The sequence below is a fragment of the Schistocerca americana genome, chromosome 7 (genome assembly GCF_021461395.2).
Source record: "Schistocerca americana isolate TAMUIC-IGC-003095 chromosome 7, iqSchAmer2.1, whole genome shotgun sequence".
Taxonomy (NCBI): domain Eukaryota; kingdom Metazoa; phylum Arthropoda; class Insecta; order Orthoptera; family Acrididae; genus Schistocerca; species Schistocerca americana.
This window is the reverse complement of record NC_060125.1, coordinates 554,324,446-554,346,555: the sequence shown is the minus strand read 5'-3', so window position 1 is coordinate 554,346,555 and position 22,110 is coordinate 554,324,446. Positions and strand designations below refer to the sequence as shown.

The window sequence follows — 22,110 nt, the reverse complement described above, 5'->3', positions numbered from 1 at the left end:
GCGCAGACAAGTTGGAGCGTGTGGACAGGAGAACATCGCAAATCTGGCGCGAAACAGCTGTTTGCTCAGTCTAGTGTTTGTATTTGTGTGCACAGGGCATTAAAATGGCTGATACTCGTCAGTGTTCTCGAGCGTTTGTAAGTGAATTCATTGAAATATACAGAAACCACCCATGTTTGTGGAAGATTAAAAGTAAAGAATATAGAGACCGAGATAAAAAGACAGCAGCATACAATGCTCTAATTGAAAAATTGTGGGCAATTGGCGCCTCGGCAAACAGAGAAACGGTAATAAAAAAATAATTTCGTTGCGAACTTTCGAAATTATTTGCGGATGGATGTTGAAACTTATAATTATCTCTTAAAGCATGTAACCCCTCATATTATGAGAAAAATACTTGTATGAGAAGGGCAATTTCTCCTCATGAACGCCTGGCAGTAACATTAAGATTCCTAGCAACAGGTAGGAGCTACAATGATTTGGAATTTTCATCTGCAATATCGAAACAAGCATTGAGTGTAATAATACCCAACACATGTGAAGCTATTTACGCTTTCCTGAAGGATGAGATCGTGAAGGCAAGCCAAGTAAAGTAGTCTGTCAGCGACCTGTTTACCGAAAAGAGTTATCCAAAGTTCAGAAATCTAGAAGATCTGGTGTAGGAGTAGATAAAGTATACCAGCCAACGTTATGGTATTTTGATCTGCTTGGCTTTCTTAGTGATCAAGAAACGCCAAGACCAAGCAGGAGTACAATTGAAGATGAAATTGGAGTGCCAATGTGCGAGGAAATGGAACACGAGGGTATGTAAAACAAAACAGGTTCGCCCTGCAACTCTAGCAGTAATTTTACGTGACAAAACTGCTTTCGCTTTAGCAGCCACTGTCTGCACCATTTTGACCGCTTTCTCTGTTTCCTGCGGTTGGTCTGAATGTTTTTTGCAACACAGGTTGCGAACACAGACCACAACAGAACTTCCTCCATTTCTATTTTTCAAAATAACTGAATTACATTTTGACGTTTTCGGGGAGTGTAGTCGCTTGCCACTGATATTTCTTTTCTACACCGACAGATGGCGGGCGAGTAGTAGATTGGGGTTTGTGTCGTGTGAACACACCACATTTGCAGCGATCTTTTGCATGTAGAGACATCTGCGCCGATGTCTGCGCAGACAGATCGTTGCGTGTGGACCGGGCTTTAGCGGACAATCACAAGTAGACCTCTTTGCTCAAAAATTATTATCTTTGGTGTTTGCATTATCTCTGGTATACAGCGTGTTCCGGAAAGCCCCGATAGGTTTTAAGTCCTTTACTGCTATACTTTAGACATGGCGGTGGTTCCCATATCGAAGAAAAAGAAGGTTTGTGTCGTTAATGTATTAGACAGGTGATAGCGAAACGTTTTACGCATCATAGGGAAATTTGTATTTGTTTGTGTATGAAAATTTTGGATCGTAGTGGTGCATAACAGTACAGATATCTGTCTGGATGCAGTGGATTCGGTTTGCGTTGCACGTTGTGTGTACAGATAGGTTATGTAGTTGTAGTGTTGTCAGGTTGTTAATATTATTGTATGTTGTTGCAGTTCGTTGGAGACGGCGTATTTAAGGCCGAATTAAATGAGTTCCTTACGCGAGAACTCGCTGAGGATGGATATTCCGGCGTGGAGGTTCGTGTCACACCAACGCGTACGGAGATCATCATTATGGCAACAAGAACACAGAACGTTTTGGGCGACAAGGGTCGGAGGATACGAGAATTGACGTCCGTTGTTCAGAAAAGATTTAACTTTCAAGACCAGTCAATTGAACTCTATGCAGAGAAGGTGGCGACTAGAGGGCTTTGCGCTATAGCACAGGCAGAGTCCCTTCGTTACAAGCTGATTGGAGGTCTCGCTGTTAGGAGGTAAGTGTGATACGTAGATATTTTAGTGTTTGAGTATACTTCTGTGTATTCCAGTGGAATTACGTGATTTGTGCTGTAGATATAGACGTCTGCTTCAGGAAAGGCTGTTTTGCGATCACCAGCCACTTAGGCAAAATCGTTTCCTTGAATTAACCCTTAGTTAGTAACTCGTGAAAAATTGGCAATTACGGTAACATCCGTCTGGGAGCCTAAGATGACGAAATTTTTCAAAGAATTTCCACTGTAATGAATATCGGAAATAATTTAAAAGCTTGATGAAAAGTTAATACTAATATTTTTTGTCTTGCAATCACTTTTTACATGATATAGTTAGTAAAGTATTTTATTCCTTTGCGAGATTGACTCTCAAATCAAATAGTTTCTAAACTTGACATGTGATTTCTCAAAAATCTTGATATTCATGCAAATAAATAGGGGGAAAAACTCAAATGTTGTACATATTTTCATGGGGCACTGTAAGGAACTGGCTTTATCACATTTCACACACTTGTATGCTGTTATTCTGTTAAATATGTAGGGACAGTGACGGTTTTCTCTTTTCTAGCTTGTCACTTATTTTTCTTTTTGTTGGGTTCTCATGTCTTTGCTTTTCACCCAAAATACATGAAATACTTTTCCTGGGGTCGGAATCTGGAACCTTTATTGCATATGACGTCTTTCGTTCCTATGCTCTTCATGAACTCAAATCTTGAAATCGCACCTTTATGAAGATACATTGCATAAGCATTTGCGCAGTTCCAAGATATTAGGAAGTAAAATACTGACAGTGGCCATTTCCTTGTTCTCTGGTTAGCTTAGTAGTTGCTGCACTTCATATCTAGAGTGTCTATGCCAGATTTTCTGGCATTGTAGAAACTGGTTTGTTGTTACTTTCATGAGTATATACAGTGTGGTGCATTGAAGAAAGTGCTAAAACTGCCTTAGATTTTTGGAACAAAAGATAAGTGTAAGATCCTTGGTAAAACCATACGTACTGGAGCCCACTTCTTTCTTTGGGTTGGGAAGAAGCTCCTTCGGAACCTCTCTTTTGTTGGATTTTAGAGTTCCAACATGTCAGCCTGTTTTTCAGCAGCTCCTTACACAGTTCAGTGGAGGAAAACCAATGAAACAGTGACATCCACACAGTAGCAAGTTCAACTCATGAATGAAGCATAGCAGGAACTTGAGGAGCTTTTATACCTCCCTGAGAGATGGATGTTACCAGCTGAGGGTTAAATGATTAGAATCCATATAAGTCCATTTGTAGGCGGCTTTTGATGCCAATATCAACCACACCCACACCGAACAATTATTCGGCAATGACATATGTTGTCAACACTCCATTGCAGTTTGAGAGTACTAGACAGGAATACAATGTCAGATGTCTGCACTGTGGTCCACTGAATCTGATACCGGTTCAGAAGTCGGAACGAATACTTGGAGTTGTTTGATCCCATAGTGGAGCGTTCGACAGTGTCCTCAAAAGTTCTTATCAGCTTAGACATCCTGGGCAATATTTATTGGAAGAAACAAAAGTAGGCTACAGTGCACAACTTTTTGCTCTCTGATGTAGAATAAGATTTCATGAGAAAGTTTTGTACAGGTAATTTGAAGCAAAGCAAGCAGAAACAAGAGGTGCTTGGAGAAGTGAAGTGAAGGTTGGCTTGTTATCTCTACAGGAGTAATTGTGGGTTAAACCAGGAACTTATCATGCCACTTTTTTTTTTTGTAAAAGTATTCCGTGCAGACTCTTACAAACCCATATAAAAGACATTGATCTAAACCATACAAACTATATTTGGTTTTGTTATGCGATCATATGAGGCCCTAAACAATAAGGTAAAAGTGCAGTGGAAATTGTCATTCTGTTGGTGCCCAGAATAAACCTGATTTCCATTATTTTCTACAATCATCTAAATGTGTCTTATATAAAAGTGAGCTTGAATCAGAAACATGATAAACTTTAGAAATAGCCCATTTTGTATCGGAACATTGTATAAGGTGTTGAGCCCTACTTTTTTTAATAAAAAATGAAGGGGTATAAAAATCCAATAACAGGGGTAGTGTTCTTGGTGTTTGTATTAATTTGAGATAATCACTTGAGTTGCTCAGCCTGCCGCTTTGCACTTTGGAATGTAAAGAATGTGTGATACATCTCGGTGAAGAATGTCGTGGGCTGGTTGGTATAGCATCTGCAGTTGCTAGCTGTTTGATACAGTATAATCCACAGTTAACTAATGTGTACAGTGGGTGTGCACTGTATGGACATTGAATACGAAGCAAATGGTGTTGACATTGAAGATTATTGAAAAAGTAGGAAACAAAAGTTTGTAGTGTTATGCCATCATTACATCACCAAACATTAAAGGCTGCATCATAAAGCTTTCGAATTTGATCTAGTTAGTTTGGTGTCCGATGTATCATTTGCATGATAAGTTGTAATGATGTGGAGTGAGTCATTTTACATTATCACAAATTAATGTGTAAATGTGGCTACATGCTGAACCTCCAAGTTTTTCCCTTTACAATATTAGAATCCCTTCTAAAGGGGAGGAGTTGTCGTAAAACTTTTTCAAATATTACTTTACTGTGTATGACATTTTATGTCACTGGGTAAGTTACCAAAAGTAAGTTACTCCTTTGACAGACATCTACAAGATGGACATTGGTGAGTCCCACGTGTTATTCTTACACCATGTTTTGAGCGACGAAGACTTTCTTAGAGATGAATTACTCGAACTTTATTCCATATGACATTACAGAATGAAAATGTCAGCAAACTGATTTCTCTCTCCCTAAGATTTACAATGATTCATCGGCAAATGTGACTGAACTAAGTTGTTCTAGTAGCTCCAAAATATGCTTTCCCATTTAAATTTTCATCAATGACACCTACAAATTTGAAAGGTTTTGTGCCCTAATTATTTCCTCACCATGTGTTAAACTTATCCTCATTGTGGTATCCCTAGATGTGCAGAACTGAATTTACCTTGTTTACTATTTCTTTTGTTGCTGTGTTCATGGTTAGACTGATTACAATACTAGTGCCATCTGCATATAGAACTAATTCTGCTTCTTGTATGTTAGATGGAAGGTCATTTACATATGAGGAACAACAGTAAATGTAAGATTGAGTCGTGGTAACCCCTATCGTGATTTCTTCCCATCAGAATAATTTCCCCGAACTAAGTTGAATTTTTAATAGCAACTTTTTGAGTTGTTTTGGTTAGATATTGCATCCATTGGTGGGCTACCATCAGTGCAATAAAACTTATTTACATAGGAGAATATTGTGATTGACACAGATAAACATCTTGCAGAAAATGCCAGCCAGCACTATTTTGTGGTTCAGTACTTGTAGTATTAGGAGAATGAACAAACAAATGACATTCTCAGAAGAAAAACTGTTCTAATATCCAGGCCATGATTTTCTGAGGTCATTATTGTAGTTCAGGTGAGAAACTATTCTAGAATACATCAGTCTCAAATTTTGGAAAATATCGATGTGAAACAGTTCGGTTATTATTGACATTCCTTCAGAATTCATTGGGAGAGTCAGCTATGGCAAAACTCTTCCAGCTGGTGTTCAAAATGCAGGAGACAAGCAAAATACTTGTAGGAATGTGTGAGGCAATAGTAACCTTGGCTCATGACTTACCTTAGAAGATAGGTTAAGGAAAGACACATATATTTGTAACATGTGTAGACTTACAGAAAGTTTTTGACAATGTTGACTGGAATACTCTTTGAAATTTTGAAGGTAGCAGGGGTAAGATACAGGAAGTGAAAGGCTATTTACAACTTGTCCAGAAACCAGGCAGCAGTTATGAGCTGAGGCCCATGAAAGGAAAGAAATAGCTGAGAAGGGAATGAGACAGGGTTGTAGCCTATTGGCAGTGTTGTTCAACCCACACAATGAGCAAGCAGTGAAGGAAACCAAATAAGAGTAGGAATTAAAGCTCAGAGAAAAGACACACAAACTTTGAGGTTTGCTGACAACATTGTAATTGACAGACAGCAAGGTGCTGGGAAGAGCAGGTGAATGGAATGGTCAGTGTCTTGAAAGGAGGATGTAAAATGAACATCAACAAAAGCAGAACAAGGATAATGGAATGTAGTTGAATTTAAATGAGTTCATACAGAGGAATTAGATTCGGAAATGAGACAAACTCGGTACCAGGTGTACCTGTATGAAATGAGGTTTTTTTGTGAAAATGAAACACTAATTTTGAATTGAAAAGTAAAAACATTTTATTCAAAGTACTGACCATTGCTTTCTATACATTTTGACCACCTTTGTGGCAATTTGTGGACACCACGCCAAGAGAAATGTTGGTCTTTTGAAGCAAACCAATGAGGCACCCAATTTTCGACTTCATAGGAGTCAGTGTTTCTCAGCCAGTGCGTGTCCCATTGATGAAAACAAATGGTAGTTGGAAGGGGCCAAGTCTGGTGAATACGGTGGGTGGGGTAGCAGCTCCCAGCCAAGTGTTTTGATTGTATCCTGAACCAGTTTTGCTTTGTGTGCTGGTGCATTGTCATGTAAAAAAATTACTTTGCCATGTCTTCTGGCCCATTCTGGTCTTTTTTCGATCAATGCATTGTTCAAATTGATCATTTGTTGTCTATAGCGATTAGTATTCAGTTTCACTGGGTTTTAGAAGCTCATGATACACCTTATTGATCCCACAAAACACAGAGCATTGTCTTCTTGCCGAATTGATTTGGTTTTGCAGTTGATGTTGATGGTTGTCCCGGATTAACTCAGGATTTTTCCCATTTAGGATTCTTAAAATAAATCCATTTTTCATTTCCAGTAACAATTCAATGCAAAATTTATTTTCTTTCATGTCTTTGAAGCAAAATTTGGCAAATGGTTTTTTGGTTCTCCATCTGTCTTTCATTCAATTCATGTGGCAACCATTTTCCACACTTTTGGATCTTTCCCATAGCTTTCAAACGGCCAGAAATTGTTTGTTGTGCAACATTTAGCATTGCTGCCATTTGCTTCTGACTCAAAGTATCATCTTCATCCAATATTGCTCGCAATTCAGCGTCTTCGAACTATTTTGGTGGTCTTCCCCATTCTTCATTTCTTACATCAAAATCATTATTTCTGAACCGTTGAAACCATTGAAACCCTCTTTTGCATGTTGCTTCCGCTAGAGTACGATCACCATATGCCTCGACAAGCATTCGATGTGACTCTGCAGCACTTCCCCCCCCCCCCCCCCCCCCCCAAATGAAAACAAAAATTAATGCTTTCTGCAAATCACTTTGATGGAAACATGCGTTTCATGACTTGATGTATACTAAATATCTTTGACAGATGGGGGATTCCATTGTCACGGGTGGGACAGTTGCACTAAGTTTTTCAACAGTCAGATGCTGATATAACATGAAGTATAAATAGAAATAAAGTAAAAATTGACTGGTTGCCTTAAACATAATTGTTTTACCTTCCCTTTAAATCTGAATGTCAGAAGTTTACAAATTGAGCTGTTATTCATCTTTAAAACTTTGTTACGGGTGGAACAGCAAATAGACGTAGCATTGAATAACCACAAACATTTTAGAAGAATTCTGTGATTTATGTACTTATTTTCTTTTGAAAACATTGAATTCACATTAATAAAACAATTCTCTACATGACATAATATCAATAAATATTAGATTAGTAATACTTACTTACAAATAATTGCAATCAAAGACTGTCATGGGTGGGACAAGGAATTGTCACGGGTGGGACTCGTGTGAAGTACAATTTATTTTTTATTTATTTTTTATTTAAACTGATTTTATTATGTCAGTTAGCTATGAATCAGTAGGTAACATATACTTAGAGGACACTTTAAGTTTTAATAACTTTGTAGAACATTTTTGTTGCTTATAAATAATATAGATTTTGGTATAGTATTAGTTTACAGTTCTGAGTACTTAATTATTTCACTTGAAGAATGTACCACTTTGAAAAAATACTTGGCCTCTCACCCACTTTCAAAAATGTCTAAATTGCCAGGAAACTCATAAGGTGTCCCTAACATGTTTGACATTTGGATTCGGGAGAATAGCAAGAACTTGTTTAAATTCTATGTAGGATACATCCTCCTCGTCAGCTTTAAATACCTTTGCTGAGTCCCCAACAGATCGCATACACATAACCTGTATTTCCCCATTGTCTTCTACACTTCTCTGTGCAATTGCAGCATATCTGTATGTAGTGGATTTCTTTCTTGCAGTTTGGAACTCAACTAAAATAAATGTTCCTGGCATGATTTGTTCCACAGCTGGTTCTGAACCTGTAACTTCTTGGGAATTGGATGTCAACAGGACATCAGTATATGATTCATCATCACTCATCTCAGAATCTGTGTAGATTAGTGTATATATGTTGGGTGAAAGTGGGAAAACCTCCACTTTCTCTAAATCTGATTTTAGGAAAGTTCCACCACATACTAGGTTACAGGTATTGTAACCTTTGAAGTAATGCTTGCTGCGAATATCTTTTATTTTTTTAACAGCTTTCCAGCGGCCATCCAGACGGTCTCTGTTTTCATCAATATGATCTTTTGTCAGGAGAAGAAAGTTTATTCCAGAAACAGATGATTTGGCACAGTCTAAAAACTCCTGTGCATTGCTGACGATGACTTTTCTTTGCTTAACTTTATTCCAAACAGCCCTTTTTGTTACAGCTCCAATGCCATCCACTGCACCTTTCCCATGTGATGTTGCAAAGAAAAACCATTCTCCAGACACTCCAAAGTCTTGCATCATGTAGCAGAGGTTAGAAATGGTGAATTTGTTCTTAAACTGACCTGCGCAACCATCAGAAAAAATTCGTATCGAGGTCAAATTGGGAAGCTCTTGTTTCAGCTTACTTATTATACTCTTCAAACATGCATAAACTGAGTACTTGTCGTCGCACAGTTCATCGCTCACAATTGCAAATTACTGTAGCCCTTTTTTCATCCAAACACAAATAGTGACCACTGTAATCTGTGTATGACTCCAGTGGGCACTTTGTATCTCATCTTGTGCTAGTGCTACACGGTTTTCTGCAAAATCTATTTGCAATATCACTTCATCATCACTAACTGATGCTTTCACAGTCTTGAAAGCTCCAGATTGCATCCTTTTGACAGAGAAGTGCTCTTTGAATGTTTTTAGTTGAGACTGAAGTTCAGAGAGCTTCACGAAGTGTTCCACTGGTAGTAGTCTGTTTAGGGTGACACTCATGTTCGGTCCATTTTCTCCAAGATGTCACACAAATCAAACTTTCCCTCTATTAATGTGTGTAAATTCATGATGCATTTCGTGCATTGACTTGTCATGCATATTTCACTTTCTACATCACAGCAAACAAGATTCATAAGGTGAGTGTGAGTAGCAGGGAAACTAGCTATTTCTTTGTGAATGGTTTCAATGATGAAGTTGAAGTTAGCATGATATCTGCACACACATACATTGTGAGGCATTTGAGACGTTAGAACAACATTTTTAGGCCGCAACTCGTAGAATTTTGAAATCTTGATATCAATATCTGGATTCTCTTGTTTAAAAAGAAAAAAAATGCTTCCTTAACTGTCATATTCATGTGACATTTCTGCAAGCTAACTCTTTTCCCAGTTTCATGGTCTACAATAGACTTTACATCCTTTATGCCAGGTGTCTGCCTGCTGATTTCATAATTTGTGAAAAAATTTTGTATTTTGAGCAGATTATCACCTGTAAGTTTACGAGATGTCTTCTTCACTACTGGGAAAATCTGCTTTACTACCTTTTTAGCTAAGCTTTCACTTACAAGCTTTTTTATTACTGCTGATTTTTTTGAGGGGCTTGAAGGAAGCACCTTCTTTACCTGAGAAACAGCTTTGCCAAGGGACTGAGGACATTTATATGATCCTAACTGGGAAATACAGGCCTCAGACTGATCTTCAATTAATACGGACTTTAGTTTGTCTGTACTTCCTTTTTCTTTCAGCTTCCTTCTTTCGATATTCCAATAAAGATTTTTCACTGAAGGATATCTTCATCTTCATATTTTCCCTTCTTGTTTTATCCCGCTCTTTCTTTTTCTTTATGGACATTGTACTTGCTGGTATCTTTCTTCAGTTTTTCTCGAAGTTTTCTCATACACTCTGCTGATGTTGTCTTCCCCATTTTCTGAATAAACAGTAAGTTTTTATTTAGTGTAAACCATCAAAGCACTTGTTATATCGACCAATTTAACTTAACAATAACAAGAAGTGTTAAATGGTTTTGATTTGAGTAACATCCAAAAATCTGTCACGGGTGGGGCACAACTTCTTTTAACATTTATAGATGATCATTTACAACTTAGAAGGTGCCTTATGGTTCATTGGATGTTTTTATTTGTTTTTCTTACTTCTAACCTAAAATATATAGAATTACTATAATTGCCGAGTTAGAAGGTAATCTTTTTCATATTTTTTGTCACGGGTGGGACACTAAATACATAGTAACTTTTGTGAATTAGCTGCATACTTAATAACTTCCCTTTCTTTAAAAACTGAAGTTTGTCAGAAAGATAAGATTCTGCTCTTGAAATTAAACAATTAAAACATCAATAATTGCTGCAACCCAAATTTAAACAGCTGCCAACACAAAAAGCAAACCTTTTGTTTTCCATCCTCATCTGTAGAATTGCCAACTTTAACTATATTTCCTCAGCTAATTATGTAATTTTTATAATTTTTTCAGGACAGTAAAATTCAACTTTTGTAGATTCGAAAAACTATAACATTGTTAAATTTGGCATTTTTTCAAAAAATAAGCCTCAGGCTCAGTTTGACATGGAATGACCCAGGTGTAATACCAACCAAACAAAAAATTATAAAAATAAAAAAGTTGTTATATTAACTTAATTATGTTGTTAAATTAACTTAATTATGTCATGTATTGCAAAATTTGACTCGTTCCACATCATTACGAAATATTGTATTCATGATCCATGGAACGAGTATTAATCTAACCTAATCTCTAATCTAAACAAAAAAAATTAATACTCGTTAACAACAAATGTTCCCTGTCGACACATTAGTATCTTAACGCTCATTTCATACCAGTACACCTGGTAGGTGAGTTCTGCTGTTTGGGCAGCGGAATAACTCATGATGGCCGAAGTAGAGGAAATAAAATGTAGACTGGTAATCACAAGGAAAGAGTTTCTGACGAAGAGAAATTTAACATTGAATGTAGGTTTGTTAGGCAGTCTTTCCTGAAAGTATTTGTATGGAGTGCACCTATGTATGGAATTGAAACATGGATGATTAACAGTTTGAACATGAAGAGAATAACAGCTTTTGAAATATGATGCTATAGAAGAGTGCTAAAGATTAGATGGGTAGATGTAACTAGTAAGGTGGTCCTAATTGGAATTGGGGAGAAAAGAAATTTGTTGAACAGCCTGACTAGAAGAAGGGATTGGTTGATAGGGCACATTCTGAGACATCAAGGGATCACAAGTTTAGTATTGGAGGGAAGTGGGATTAAAAACTGTAGAGGGACAGAGGTGAATACAGAAGTTGTAAGCTGCAAGTTGCAGTAGTAATTTGAAGATATAGAGGCTTGCACTGGATAGTTGCATGGAGAACATCAAAAGTAGGGTTCAGCGATGGAATATTCCAATCTCTCTGGCAAAAGCCTGGATTTCATGATGTGTTGGATACTTCAGATAAGACAGAGCCAATTATAAAAGGAACAAATCTGTATGTCTAATGGAAACACCATCAGATCCAAAGGAACTTTTGTTTGAGAGAATATATTATTTTCTTAATTTCAGAAAGATAGCTTGGTGATATATTAATGCGATTAAATTCAATGAGAGTTGCTTTTCCAGTTAACTGCTGTGACTTTGCTGTTGAACTGTTTGTCCCTATACTTTCTACTGTGTTTAAGAAATAATCATTAAATATATTTGCTACCTGTGACTTGTCATGTATAGCTCTTTGATTCAGTTCAGTAGTGATGTCCTGTTCTGTGGCTGGTTGTCCTGACTTGTCATTTCTCTACATCCCGTATAGCCTTAAGTATGTTGTTGGAATGACTGATTTGACACTGTGCATGTTCCTTGATTTTTAATAACTTTTCTCAGTAGTTTTGAATAGTTTTTGTAGAGGATAACGACTGCAGGATCTCTACTTCTTGCCACCAGATAAAGGAAGAATAGTTTATGGCAATGTATTTCCTGTTTTCCCCCAAAATCAGAAGTAGTAATCATAGAACGGAGTGAGGGTAAAATGGCGGCTTATATGCCTCTGAAGGGACCCTAACTTCTTACCTTTGTGGTCATAAGTGAAATGTTATGTTGGTGGCATTAGGATCTTTCTGTAGTCAGTTGCAAATGCTGGTTCGTTGAATTTCCTTAGTATTGCTCAAAAAGAACATCACCTTCCTTACAGGGAATCCCATTTGTGTTCCCAAAGCATCTGCATAACACTTACATGTTTTTTTGAATCTACCAGTAACCAGTGTAGCTGTCCACCTCTTTGAGTTTGATGTCATCCTTTAATCTGACTTGGTGCAAATACCAGACACTTCAGCAATGCCCAATAATGGGTTGCACTAGAGTGATATATCAGATTACTTGTACAGATGACTGCACTTAATGTTTCCCAATAAACTGAAGTGTACCATTTGTCTTCTCCACTACATTCCTTACATGCTCGTTCCATTTCATATAGTTTTGCAATGTTACGTCGAGATATTTAATTGATGTGACTGTTAAGCAATACATTACTATTGCTGTATTCACACATGGCCCAATGAATTCATTGTATTGTCTGTGAAACAGTGACAAGTGCTGGATTCTGGAGCAGCATATATTGCAGCAACCTCAGCTCCATCAGTGATGGTGTCTGACTGGCCATATAGTTTTCCTTGTTGTGGAGATGCTTATTTTTCTTACTTTAAATTAAACCAGCAGTATATTACCCATCATGGACAATAACAAATTATATGAATGTGTGGTGTCTGTTCTTTGACATGTCAGTGTGGATGTACAGATGTGTCCAGTCTCCTGTGGGAGTCTCGGAAGAGCGAATAGGAGGAAATGGACAGGGGCTGCAGATACATGGTGCTCGATGGGAGTGTGGATTGGCAGTGAGGTGACCAGAGATAGTCCATGCAATTGTGAAAACACTATTGTGGCTGGTGCTGTGGTCATTGCACCTGCCTAGTTAGCAAGAAATCCTGGGTTCGAATTGCAGTCTGGTAAACATTTTCACTCATCGCCGCCAATTCTGCATAATGTGCCAATGCAACTGAGAGCAGTGATCCCTCCCATTTCTTCCCCTTTCCACCTTCAGTTTACAAATAGCAAAAAGTCATTTGTGTTCTTAACGTATGTATAGTGTTCAGTTTCAGAACTCTTATTATAGAAAATGAATGGTCATAAAGAACTGAATGAGAATAGTGTCCTCATTTTGTGTCTGTACTAATTTGAAGTAATTGCTGTAGCTTTTCTCGGAAGGGCAGTTTGCAGTCTGGAATTTAAAGGAATGCATGCTTCACCACTGTGAAAAGTAGATGAGAAACTAAAGCATACAATTTTTCATCAGTACACTAACATTCTATGTAAACTGCAAATTATGTGAGCACAAGAGTGCTGTACTTAAGACTGGCATTAAACTAACACATCAGTGACATTGTGAAATACCGCATTCAGAATCCTCATTAACTCAAATCCACATTGTGACAATGGTGTATAGAATGTGTTGCAGCTTTCCTGCAACAATGTTACTGCCATGGTCTTTAAAGTGTCTTGATAATCTACAGAAAATTTTTGAAGTTTATAACTGATTTGATTCTGTAGTTAAGACAGCGGAGAAACTGGCTGGAATGTCATGAGTCTCAACAGCAATGTTTTTTGTTGTTTTTAAAGTTCTTTTGCCTTGAGGGAACTACATATTAATCAGGATTTTTTGTGTTATGGTACCTCACACAGTATGTGCCAAGCACAATTTAGGTACATTTTAATTATGGCTAGCATAGTTGTTTGTATTGCGTTGCAGAGTGAAACTTACTTCATTGGATGGTTTCAAATGTGGTCTTTCTAATGAAAATAGTTTGAGTTCAGTGAATATACATTTTTTGTAGAAATAGGCTGAAAATACCCATTTTTTATAATTTTAAAAAGTAAATTTTGCCCTTGGTTTGTAAACTACTGGAAAGGTGTAGGAGAATGCAATGTTAGTTTCTAAGGCCTGGTGTTAGTGAGTCATAATATGCATTATTTCTGGGGATTCAAAAATCTAAACTCTTTTTCAAGCAGCCCACATGAGCTGTGGACAAAAGTAACCAATACTGTGAAGGAGAAAAACACTTTCAGTGGAAAAAGAATAAGGGAGGCTAGATGGCTGTTGGCTGAGGCCTGGAAAGTTGCAGAAGAATGAAGGAAAACTAAAATAAAAGGGGATGGATCAGCAATGTTTAAATTAAATACAGTGTTCAGAAATTGGCTAGAAGCAATACAAATGTCTTCTTAAACAGTGTAAAGAAGTTGAAGGTAACAGAATGGGAAATTCAAAGGATCTTCGCAAGAAAATTAGACAGCAAAGGGAAATTACATATGAAAATTTGAATAAGATACAGAAATGGGAAAGATCTAACAGAAGCAGAGGGCGTTAAGGAAAAATGGGCAGAATATGTAAGATCTATATAAGAAAGAACTGCATACAGACAATGCTGACGATGATGAAATTAATGTTTTAGATGTTTTGGAGAATGAAATCAAATGGACTCTTGAAAATAGGGCCAAAAACAAAACTAGTGACATGGTGGAATTTCAACAGAATTGTTCAGTCATTGGAAAGAACGCAGTAAAAGTACTGCATTCAGTATGTCAGAAAATATGGAGCACACAACAGTGCCAGAAGACTTGAAAAAACGAGTCCCAAAGAATGGAATTTCTAAAGAATGCTAGATGTCACTGAAACTTCTCACTTGCTAGCAAAGTCATGCTGAAAATGTTACAAAATAGACTTCGCCAGTATCTAAAGTGAGAACTACCCGAAGATTAAACTGGATTTTGTAAAGGAAGAGGAACCAGAGATCACATTGCCAACATTCAATGCATTATGGAAAGAGATACAGAATTCTTGAAATATGTGTATCTCTGATTTATTGATATTCCAAAGCCTTCGACTGGGTTGTCGATCACAATAAATTATGGGAAATAATGAAAAATATGGAAGTACCAGAACACCTCATTCATCTCATATGGAGTTTATACTCTGACCAAGAAGCCGTGGTGAGAGTTGTGTGGCTCAATATTCAGAAAGGCGTGTGTCAAGGGTGCATATTACCACCTTACTTTTTCAATGTGTATACAGAACTCATTATGAGGAATGCCAGGTTAGGTGAAGATAAATTGGAATTAAAGTAGCTGGGATAAATATAATCAACCTTAGATACACACGATACTATACTGTTGGTGGCAAGTGAAGAAAAGTTACTCTCTTGCTGAAGGTGAAAGAAGTGAAAGAACTGGTCTTAGGCTGAATATTAACCCTTTTAGTGCCAAATACGATCTGATCGTGATGCCTTTCTCATTCGCTAGGAAATACTAACAACTTTGCCTTCAAGCGCGGAAAAAATGAATGAGAAAGGCATCACAATCAGATCGTTACTGGCATTTTTCGCCGAAAATCTGGATCACGATCAGATCGTATTTGGCACTAAAAGGGTTAAGAAAATGAAAATTGTGGCAACTACACCTATCATTTCATGGCACATAGGAGGTAGTGTCTACATTCAATTATCTTGGTTCCCAGATTTCTGCTGATGGTGACCGCAGCTACAAAATCAAGAGATGCTTGCTGCTTGGTCAAACCTTGGCAGGGTTTTAAGGATTAAAGGTATAGCTTTAGTAACAAAGATCAGTATTATAAGGGCTATGGTCTCTTCAGTTATGATGTGTGGATGTGAGACCTGGACCATTAGAAAGATGGAATGGCGAAGAATAGACTCCTTTGAATTGTGGTATTGGCGGAAACTTGAGAATGCTGGGGAAGATCGAAGGCATTAGAAGACATCAGAGGATGAGATGGATTGATGGCATCACAGAAGTAGTGTTCCAACCTGGAAATCCTACTGGAGAAAGGGAAAGGGGGGGGGGGGAGTGTGAGAGAGAGATTGAGAGATTTTTCCTGTCGATTTCACTTCAAAATATTTGTATGAAAATTGCTCATGAAATCTATTATTATTATAATATTCCTTTCTCAGACGTTGTGTCTGGTTAAAAATGGAAAGTGACGCAGACCTTGATCAAGCGTGACTTCCTTTTAACTGTACAGTATATGTTAAACTGCATTTAGGAACTTTCGGCTAGTTGAACATGTATCAGTAATTACAGATTTCTGTAGTTGTATATATACGTTTGGATGTAGCTGTATTGCGTTGATGTACTGGTGGATATTGTGTGGTATGACTCCTGTAGTTGATAGTATAATTGGTATAATGTCAACTTTATCTAGTATAATTGCTATAATGTCAACTTTATCCGGATGCCACATGCCCTTGACTTCCTCAGCCAGTTGGGTTTATTTTTCAATTTTTTCTCCTGTTTTCTTTTGTATATTTGTTGTATTGGGTATGGATATTTAGACTAGTTGTGTTAATTTCTTCTTTTTATTGGTGAGTATGATGTCAGGTTTGTTATGTGGTGGTGGTTTATCTGTCATAATGGTTCTGTTCCAGTACAATTTGTATTCATCATTCTCCAGTACATTTTGTGGTGCATACTTGTACTGTTAAAAACTGTTATGGGTCAAACAAATGTCTTCTCTCCATACGTATTGAATTGGTGGTCATGAAACTGTACCTGTGTTAACTGGGTACGTGAACTTTCACACAACATTTTGTCGGAATGTGTGGGGTCATGTGAGAACCTCTACACCTTTTGGCATGGAATGGCTGAGAGGTCAGTTATGCAGTTCTTGAAACCTTCTACAGAATAATTTGAAGTGTTCTAGGTCACTCTGCAGTAGGAGATCTTCGTTTTGTTGTCTTAACTCCCATAGTTTTGACATGTGAGATATAATGCATGGTGTAAAGTCAGTGAATATACAAATTTCACTTTTGTTTATAAGCAAACAATGAAATGCTTGCTTAAAAGGGAAACTCCCCATCGCACCATTTGCAGCAGTGAGGGGTAAGGTAGAGGCCTACAGTGATTGTTCATTCTGCACAACTACTCTACTAGCAGCTGAAAATAAGTAGCTTTTGAATGGCAAATGACATACTGTGTATCAGTGACAGCACATGTGTCTTTTGATCAGAATCTCTTACCAGCACACACAATTTGTATGCCAGGTGAGAGAGTGAGATATGCCTCATTGCCCAATATAGGTGTTGTATGAATGTGAATGTGGTCACTCCCAAGGAAATGTTCAATGAATGAATGCAACAGTGTCACAATACCACACTTTCTGAGCTCTGTGAAAACAAGATTTTAACGTTTTTGAAGTTGCTTTTCATTTTTGAAGTCTCAACTCTTCAGTTCCTTTGTTGTAATGTAGTACACATGTTTGTTTTCATTTATGTGAGAAGAGTATGTGGTATTTTGCTTGCTTTCACTATTCATCACATTTACTTGTGATTGTAACAGTCTTACCACATGACTCATTCTATAACCAATGTGTAGTATGACAACAGCCAAGAATACAGGAAGAGAACAAACTTCTCAATGACTGGATGACAGTTTGTAATATGTATATATTTGTGTGTGTGTGTGGGGGGGGGGGGGGGGGATAAATGGCACGAGGGAGTTTTGAACATGGCTCACCTGCTTGCCAGGCCAACACCATAAAATTGTGTGTTCTGAAAATCCCATAAGCCATTAGTAAATGGATGGAATTAATCACCTATAGCAGTAATTTTGTACTGCAATGGCAGTGGATTTTCCAGCTAAGTTTATGATCTTTCTGTAGTCCCAAAAATTCTTTCTGCTTGTATTTGACTGTTTCAGAGTATTTCATTGGCTGTTTGTCAAGTATACTGTTTTTAGTTTCTATTAGACTAGATTTGTATCACATGCCATGAGGAATAAATTTGCATTTTCTGAAACTGCAAGTGGAATATCATTTATGTATTTTAGAAACAAGAGGGCCTTAGATATCCCTGAAGTACACTGTAGGTAGTGTCTTCAGAGTTGGACATCTACTGATGTGTGATGGACATGGAGCTGATGTACTGCCATGCATTAAAAATGAAAAACGATAAATCTGCTGTTTCCTAACTCACAGTAGTTTGACTTGAATAAGAATTTCACAGATCATACATTCATTAGTCTTAATCAAGTTACAAATCATTCCTATTAATAATAAATTATTGATGTCAGTGTGTGTTCTTGAGATAAATGACTGTTACAAATTACTTTTTTCTTTCACAGGGCATGTTATGGTGTTCTGCGGTTCATCATGGAAAGTGAAGCCAAGGGATGTGAGGTGGTGGTATCTGGAAAGCTGAGAGGTCAGCGGGCAAAGTCCATGAAGTTCGTTGATGGTCTCATGATTCACAGTGGAGAGCCTACGAATGACTATGTCGATACTGCTACTCGCCATGTGTTACTGAGACAAGGTAAGAAAAAATTGGCTCTTTCTAATATTTGTTGGCTGTCTGTCTCCTGGTAATAAGTACCAGACTACCATGTGGAACAGCATTAGCAGTTGTGCAAACACTTCATTTTTACATTCCTGAAGAAATAATTCATTGGCCTGATGCATCCTGTTTGTGATTATGATAATTGTGTATTCATATTTGTGATATGCCAAAGGGTCAAACAAGCCTGTCAAAGCTGTAACGAGTCCACATTAGTTGTGAAGGGTGCAAATATGAAGGTTACCCATTTTTATAATTTGTAGAATATTACCATATTTACTCGAATCTAAGCCGCACCAGAAAAATGAGACTCGAAATTCGAGGGGGAGAAAGGTTTTAGGCCGCACCTCCAAATCGAAACAAAGTTGGTCCATTGTAATAAGAGACACAATTTAGGTCAAATGAATGATGATACAGCTACAGTAGTTTGGTTAGAGTTGTAAGCTTAGCAGTTAAGCTTTACTAGGTAGCCATTGCTATGCGTCAGGTGGTCCGTCCGTATTTATACGGTACCCTACCTTTTTTACGTGCTTCGTCTGGTTTGAATTGATTGCTTACTTTTCTTTGATCCGATAGGTGCCATTCTCTTTGTTATAGGTGTTTACATCACTCTAAGCTGAAAATGCATTACTGTACTATGTCATGCATTGTTTATCGCATTCTGATAATGAGTGTTTACGGCCTGTTGCTGCTGGTGGCATGGCTTGCTTTTGTGCACGCTACCGCCGCCTATAATTTATATAAAAAAAAGAGGAATTGTCTCATTAGCGAAACAATGGCATGAAAATCTTTGCAGACGCCTCTTTAGTAAATTACATTCTGCACAGAAATTAGTCATCTTAGATTTAAAAATCTAGTCAATTGCCGTGCTTCATTTCTGACTGTATCACTATTAGGCATAAGAATAATACGAATATAAACATGACATGATATGTATATTCTTCTGCGTTTGCTGTTGTCTCACTCTAGTTTCGTAGTTTATTAGGCAGACAGGATTTAAACGAGATAGCAGCAGACACGAAAGAATACATGGCAAAATGTTTATATTCGTTTTAGTCTTATGGTGAAGAGAATACTGCATGTTATTAACAATTCATAAAAGTTCCTATTAGCAACCATCTCTTCTGACAGGTAGGAAAAAATTCAGAACGTAGAGTTGGCCATATTGACAAACAGTCTTGCCAGTCGGATTTTCGTAGTACATTGAAATGCTGCTACATTCGAAGATAAACAATACGGAATTTGTATTTACTTTGTTGGATAATGTATGAAAATGCAGTGGCCGAAACTTGGGGTGGAGAAAAAAAGCTCGTCTTCCACCTTTTTTAAATTTATTTACTGATGCAGAGGTTTTGGTGCCAGTATTTATCTTTGTGCCTGCAAAGCATGCTTGTGTAGCGCTACATATATTCGACGGCAGAAGTTAGTTGTGGCGGCACCTACCAACATTTTTCAGAACTTCCGCTTACTTTGCACTCGATTCTAAGCTGCAAACGGTTTTCTGGACTACAAAAACTTGAAAAAAGTGCGGTTTAGATTCGAGTAAATGCGGTATTTTTGGTGTGTGTTCATAGATTATTAAAATCTGTGGTAATGTGTATATGAAAGTACAGATTATTTGTGAGGACTTCTGAAAATGTTTTGTGCATGTGTACATTATCTTGAACTAGAAAAGTCATGTTTAAAAACTGAAATCAGTGAAGTGTGAAAAACATTTTCTTCTCACTGTTAACAAGTCTGGAATATCTGAATTGTTACTGTTAGATTGCCAAAAGTGTTGTGCTTCTGTGTTTTGAAACACTTGTACATATAGTGAAATATGCCTACAGATTTCTTGAGTAAGACATCTGTGACTGCAGGATAACCAAAGGCATTACCATGATACTCATGTGAAGGACATGGTCACCACTAGCAGTGCTTCAAAACTAAAAGTTGGATATATTTTGAGAAAGCAATTATGGGTTGTAATTTTCCTTATTTTTACAGACCTGTTGCTTCAGAATTTCTCAACATCCTTTCATCATAATTTAACACATTAATTTATTGTGTTGGTATGTATACCATATGACGTGATCAGAATAATAGGTGGTATTCACCGCCTTTTCTTTATTTCGGAGGTATTGCATGTAACCTCAACTTGTCTAAGTCCATGTTATTTTAGAAGCCAAACTCATTGAAGCTTTAGAGCAGTAATTCCTTGTCATATGAACAAAAGAGGAGATTCTCAAACCTAAAGAATTTTCTGCCTCCTCCTCCTCCTCCTCCTCTTCTGTAATATTCTGTGTCTGGCACAGAATGGACACTGATGTTAAATTTCATTCAGCTCACTCAAACTATTCAGTGTACAAATATGGCATTGGCATCATTGTGTTCTGGAAGAGTTGCACAATGTTTGGATTGTACTTTTATGGGGGGGGGGGGGCAGCAAGTTACTAAGACAACTAGGAACAGTTTATGAAAATGCAATTTCATGTGATGTTACTGACTCCAAACTGGAACTCTGTCAGGATTCTAACACAAGATGATAATGGTTAAATACAGTGCATAATGGTCTGTTAGTACATAAGCAGTAACCTGTGTGGCTTGTTATGAGAAATGGCTCTCCAGGTTTGTAATAACTCGGTTATTAATTTTTTGCTCCTGTACCTAAGTCTACTTGTACATCAGTTGGAAACTTGTGTGCTAAATAGCAACAAAAATATTTTACTTTTACATCATTTGAAAGGTCGCCCCATCTTCTTTCATGATTTTCTCAAAGTAAGTTCACCAGGCAAATAATGTTTTTATTGTTAAACCCCTATAACCTTACAGTTTCTCTCTTCAGTATTTCTTCAGGCTACATGTATCTTTTTTTGCATTCCAAGCAACACAAATTCTGCCATTATGCCAAAAAGTATGTGCTCAGTTTTATTTATACGACCCAATGTATTTATATGTACAATACAATGAATAGTCAACACATGAATTTTTGTCCTTTTTTTCCAGGTGTGCTTGGTATAAAAGTTAAGATTATGTTGCCTTGGGATCCCAATGGCAAACGTGGTCCCAAGAAACCTCTGCCAGACAATGTTTCTGTTGTGGAACCTAAAGACGAGTTGCTGCCAACCTCACCATCTAGTGAGATCAAAGCTGCGAAGCCGGAGGCCACTCCTCCTATTGCTGCAGCAGCTGGCTTGTAAAATGTTACAGATGTTTCATTAATAAAAAGTAAAAACTTTGACTATGTACATTTTAGCATCCCTAATTTTTCCAGTATCACTCCTAAGTTTTACACTAGCTCTCTCATTGCAGTATGTTCAGTGAATATCTAAAATTTTCTCATGATGGGAGTTATATCTATGATCTAAACTCTTCTAGCAGCGCGTGCGCGCGCGCACACACACACACACACACACACACACACACACACACACACACACGGTCAGGAAGTACTTCTCTATGCATAATGTAGCAATCACTATGAAGACTGGTTTGACACAGCTTTCCAAGCTAGTCATGTCCAAAACATTTCACTTGGAACTACTGCGGCCTAAAACCACTTTAACTTGGTTACATTGTATTAAAATTTTAATCTCCCCCATACTTT

At 37.4% G+C, this 22,110-nt stretch overlaps 1 protein-coding gene across 1 annotated transcript; it reads left to right on the top strand.

Annotated features, from left to right (window-relative positions):
- The first annotated feature begins 1,204 nt into the window (after positions 1–1,204).
- Positions 1,205–21,751, top strand: LOC124622569 (40S ribosomal protein S3-A). Its single transcript, XM_047148317.1, has 4 exons — positions 1,205–1,360; positions 1,585–1,904; positions 18,316–18,503; positions 21,510–21,751. The coding sequence occupies exons 1-4, from the start codon at positions 1,328–1,330 to the stop codon at positions 21,701–21,703; spliced, it is 735 nt and encodes a 244-aa protein (XP_047004273.1). The 5' UTR covers positions 1,205–1,327; the 3' UTR covers positions 21,704–21,751.
- The last annotated feature ends 359 nt before the right edge of the window (positions 21,752–22,110 follow it).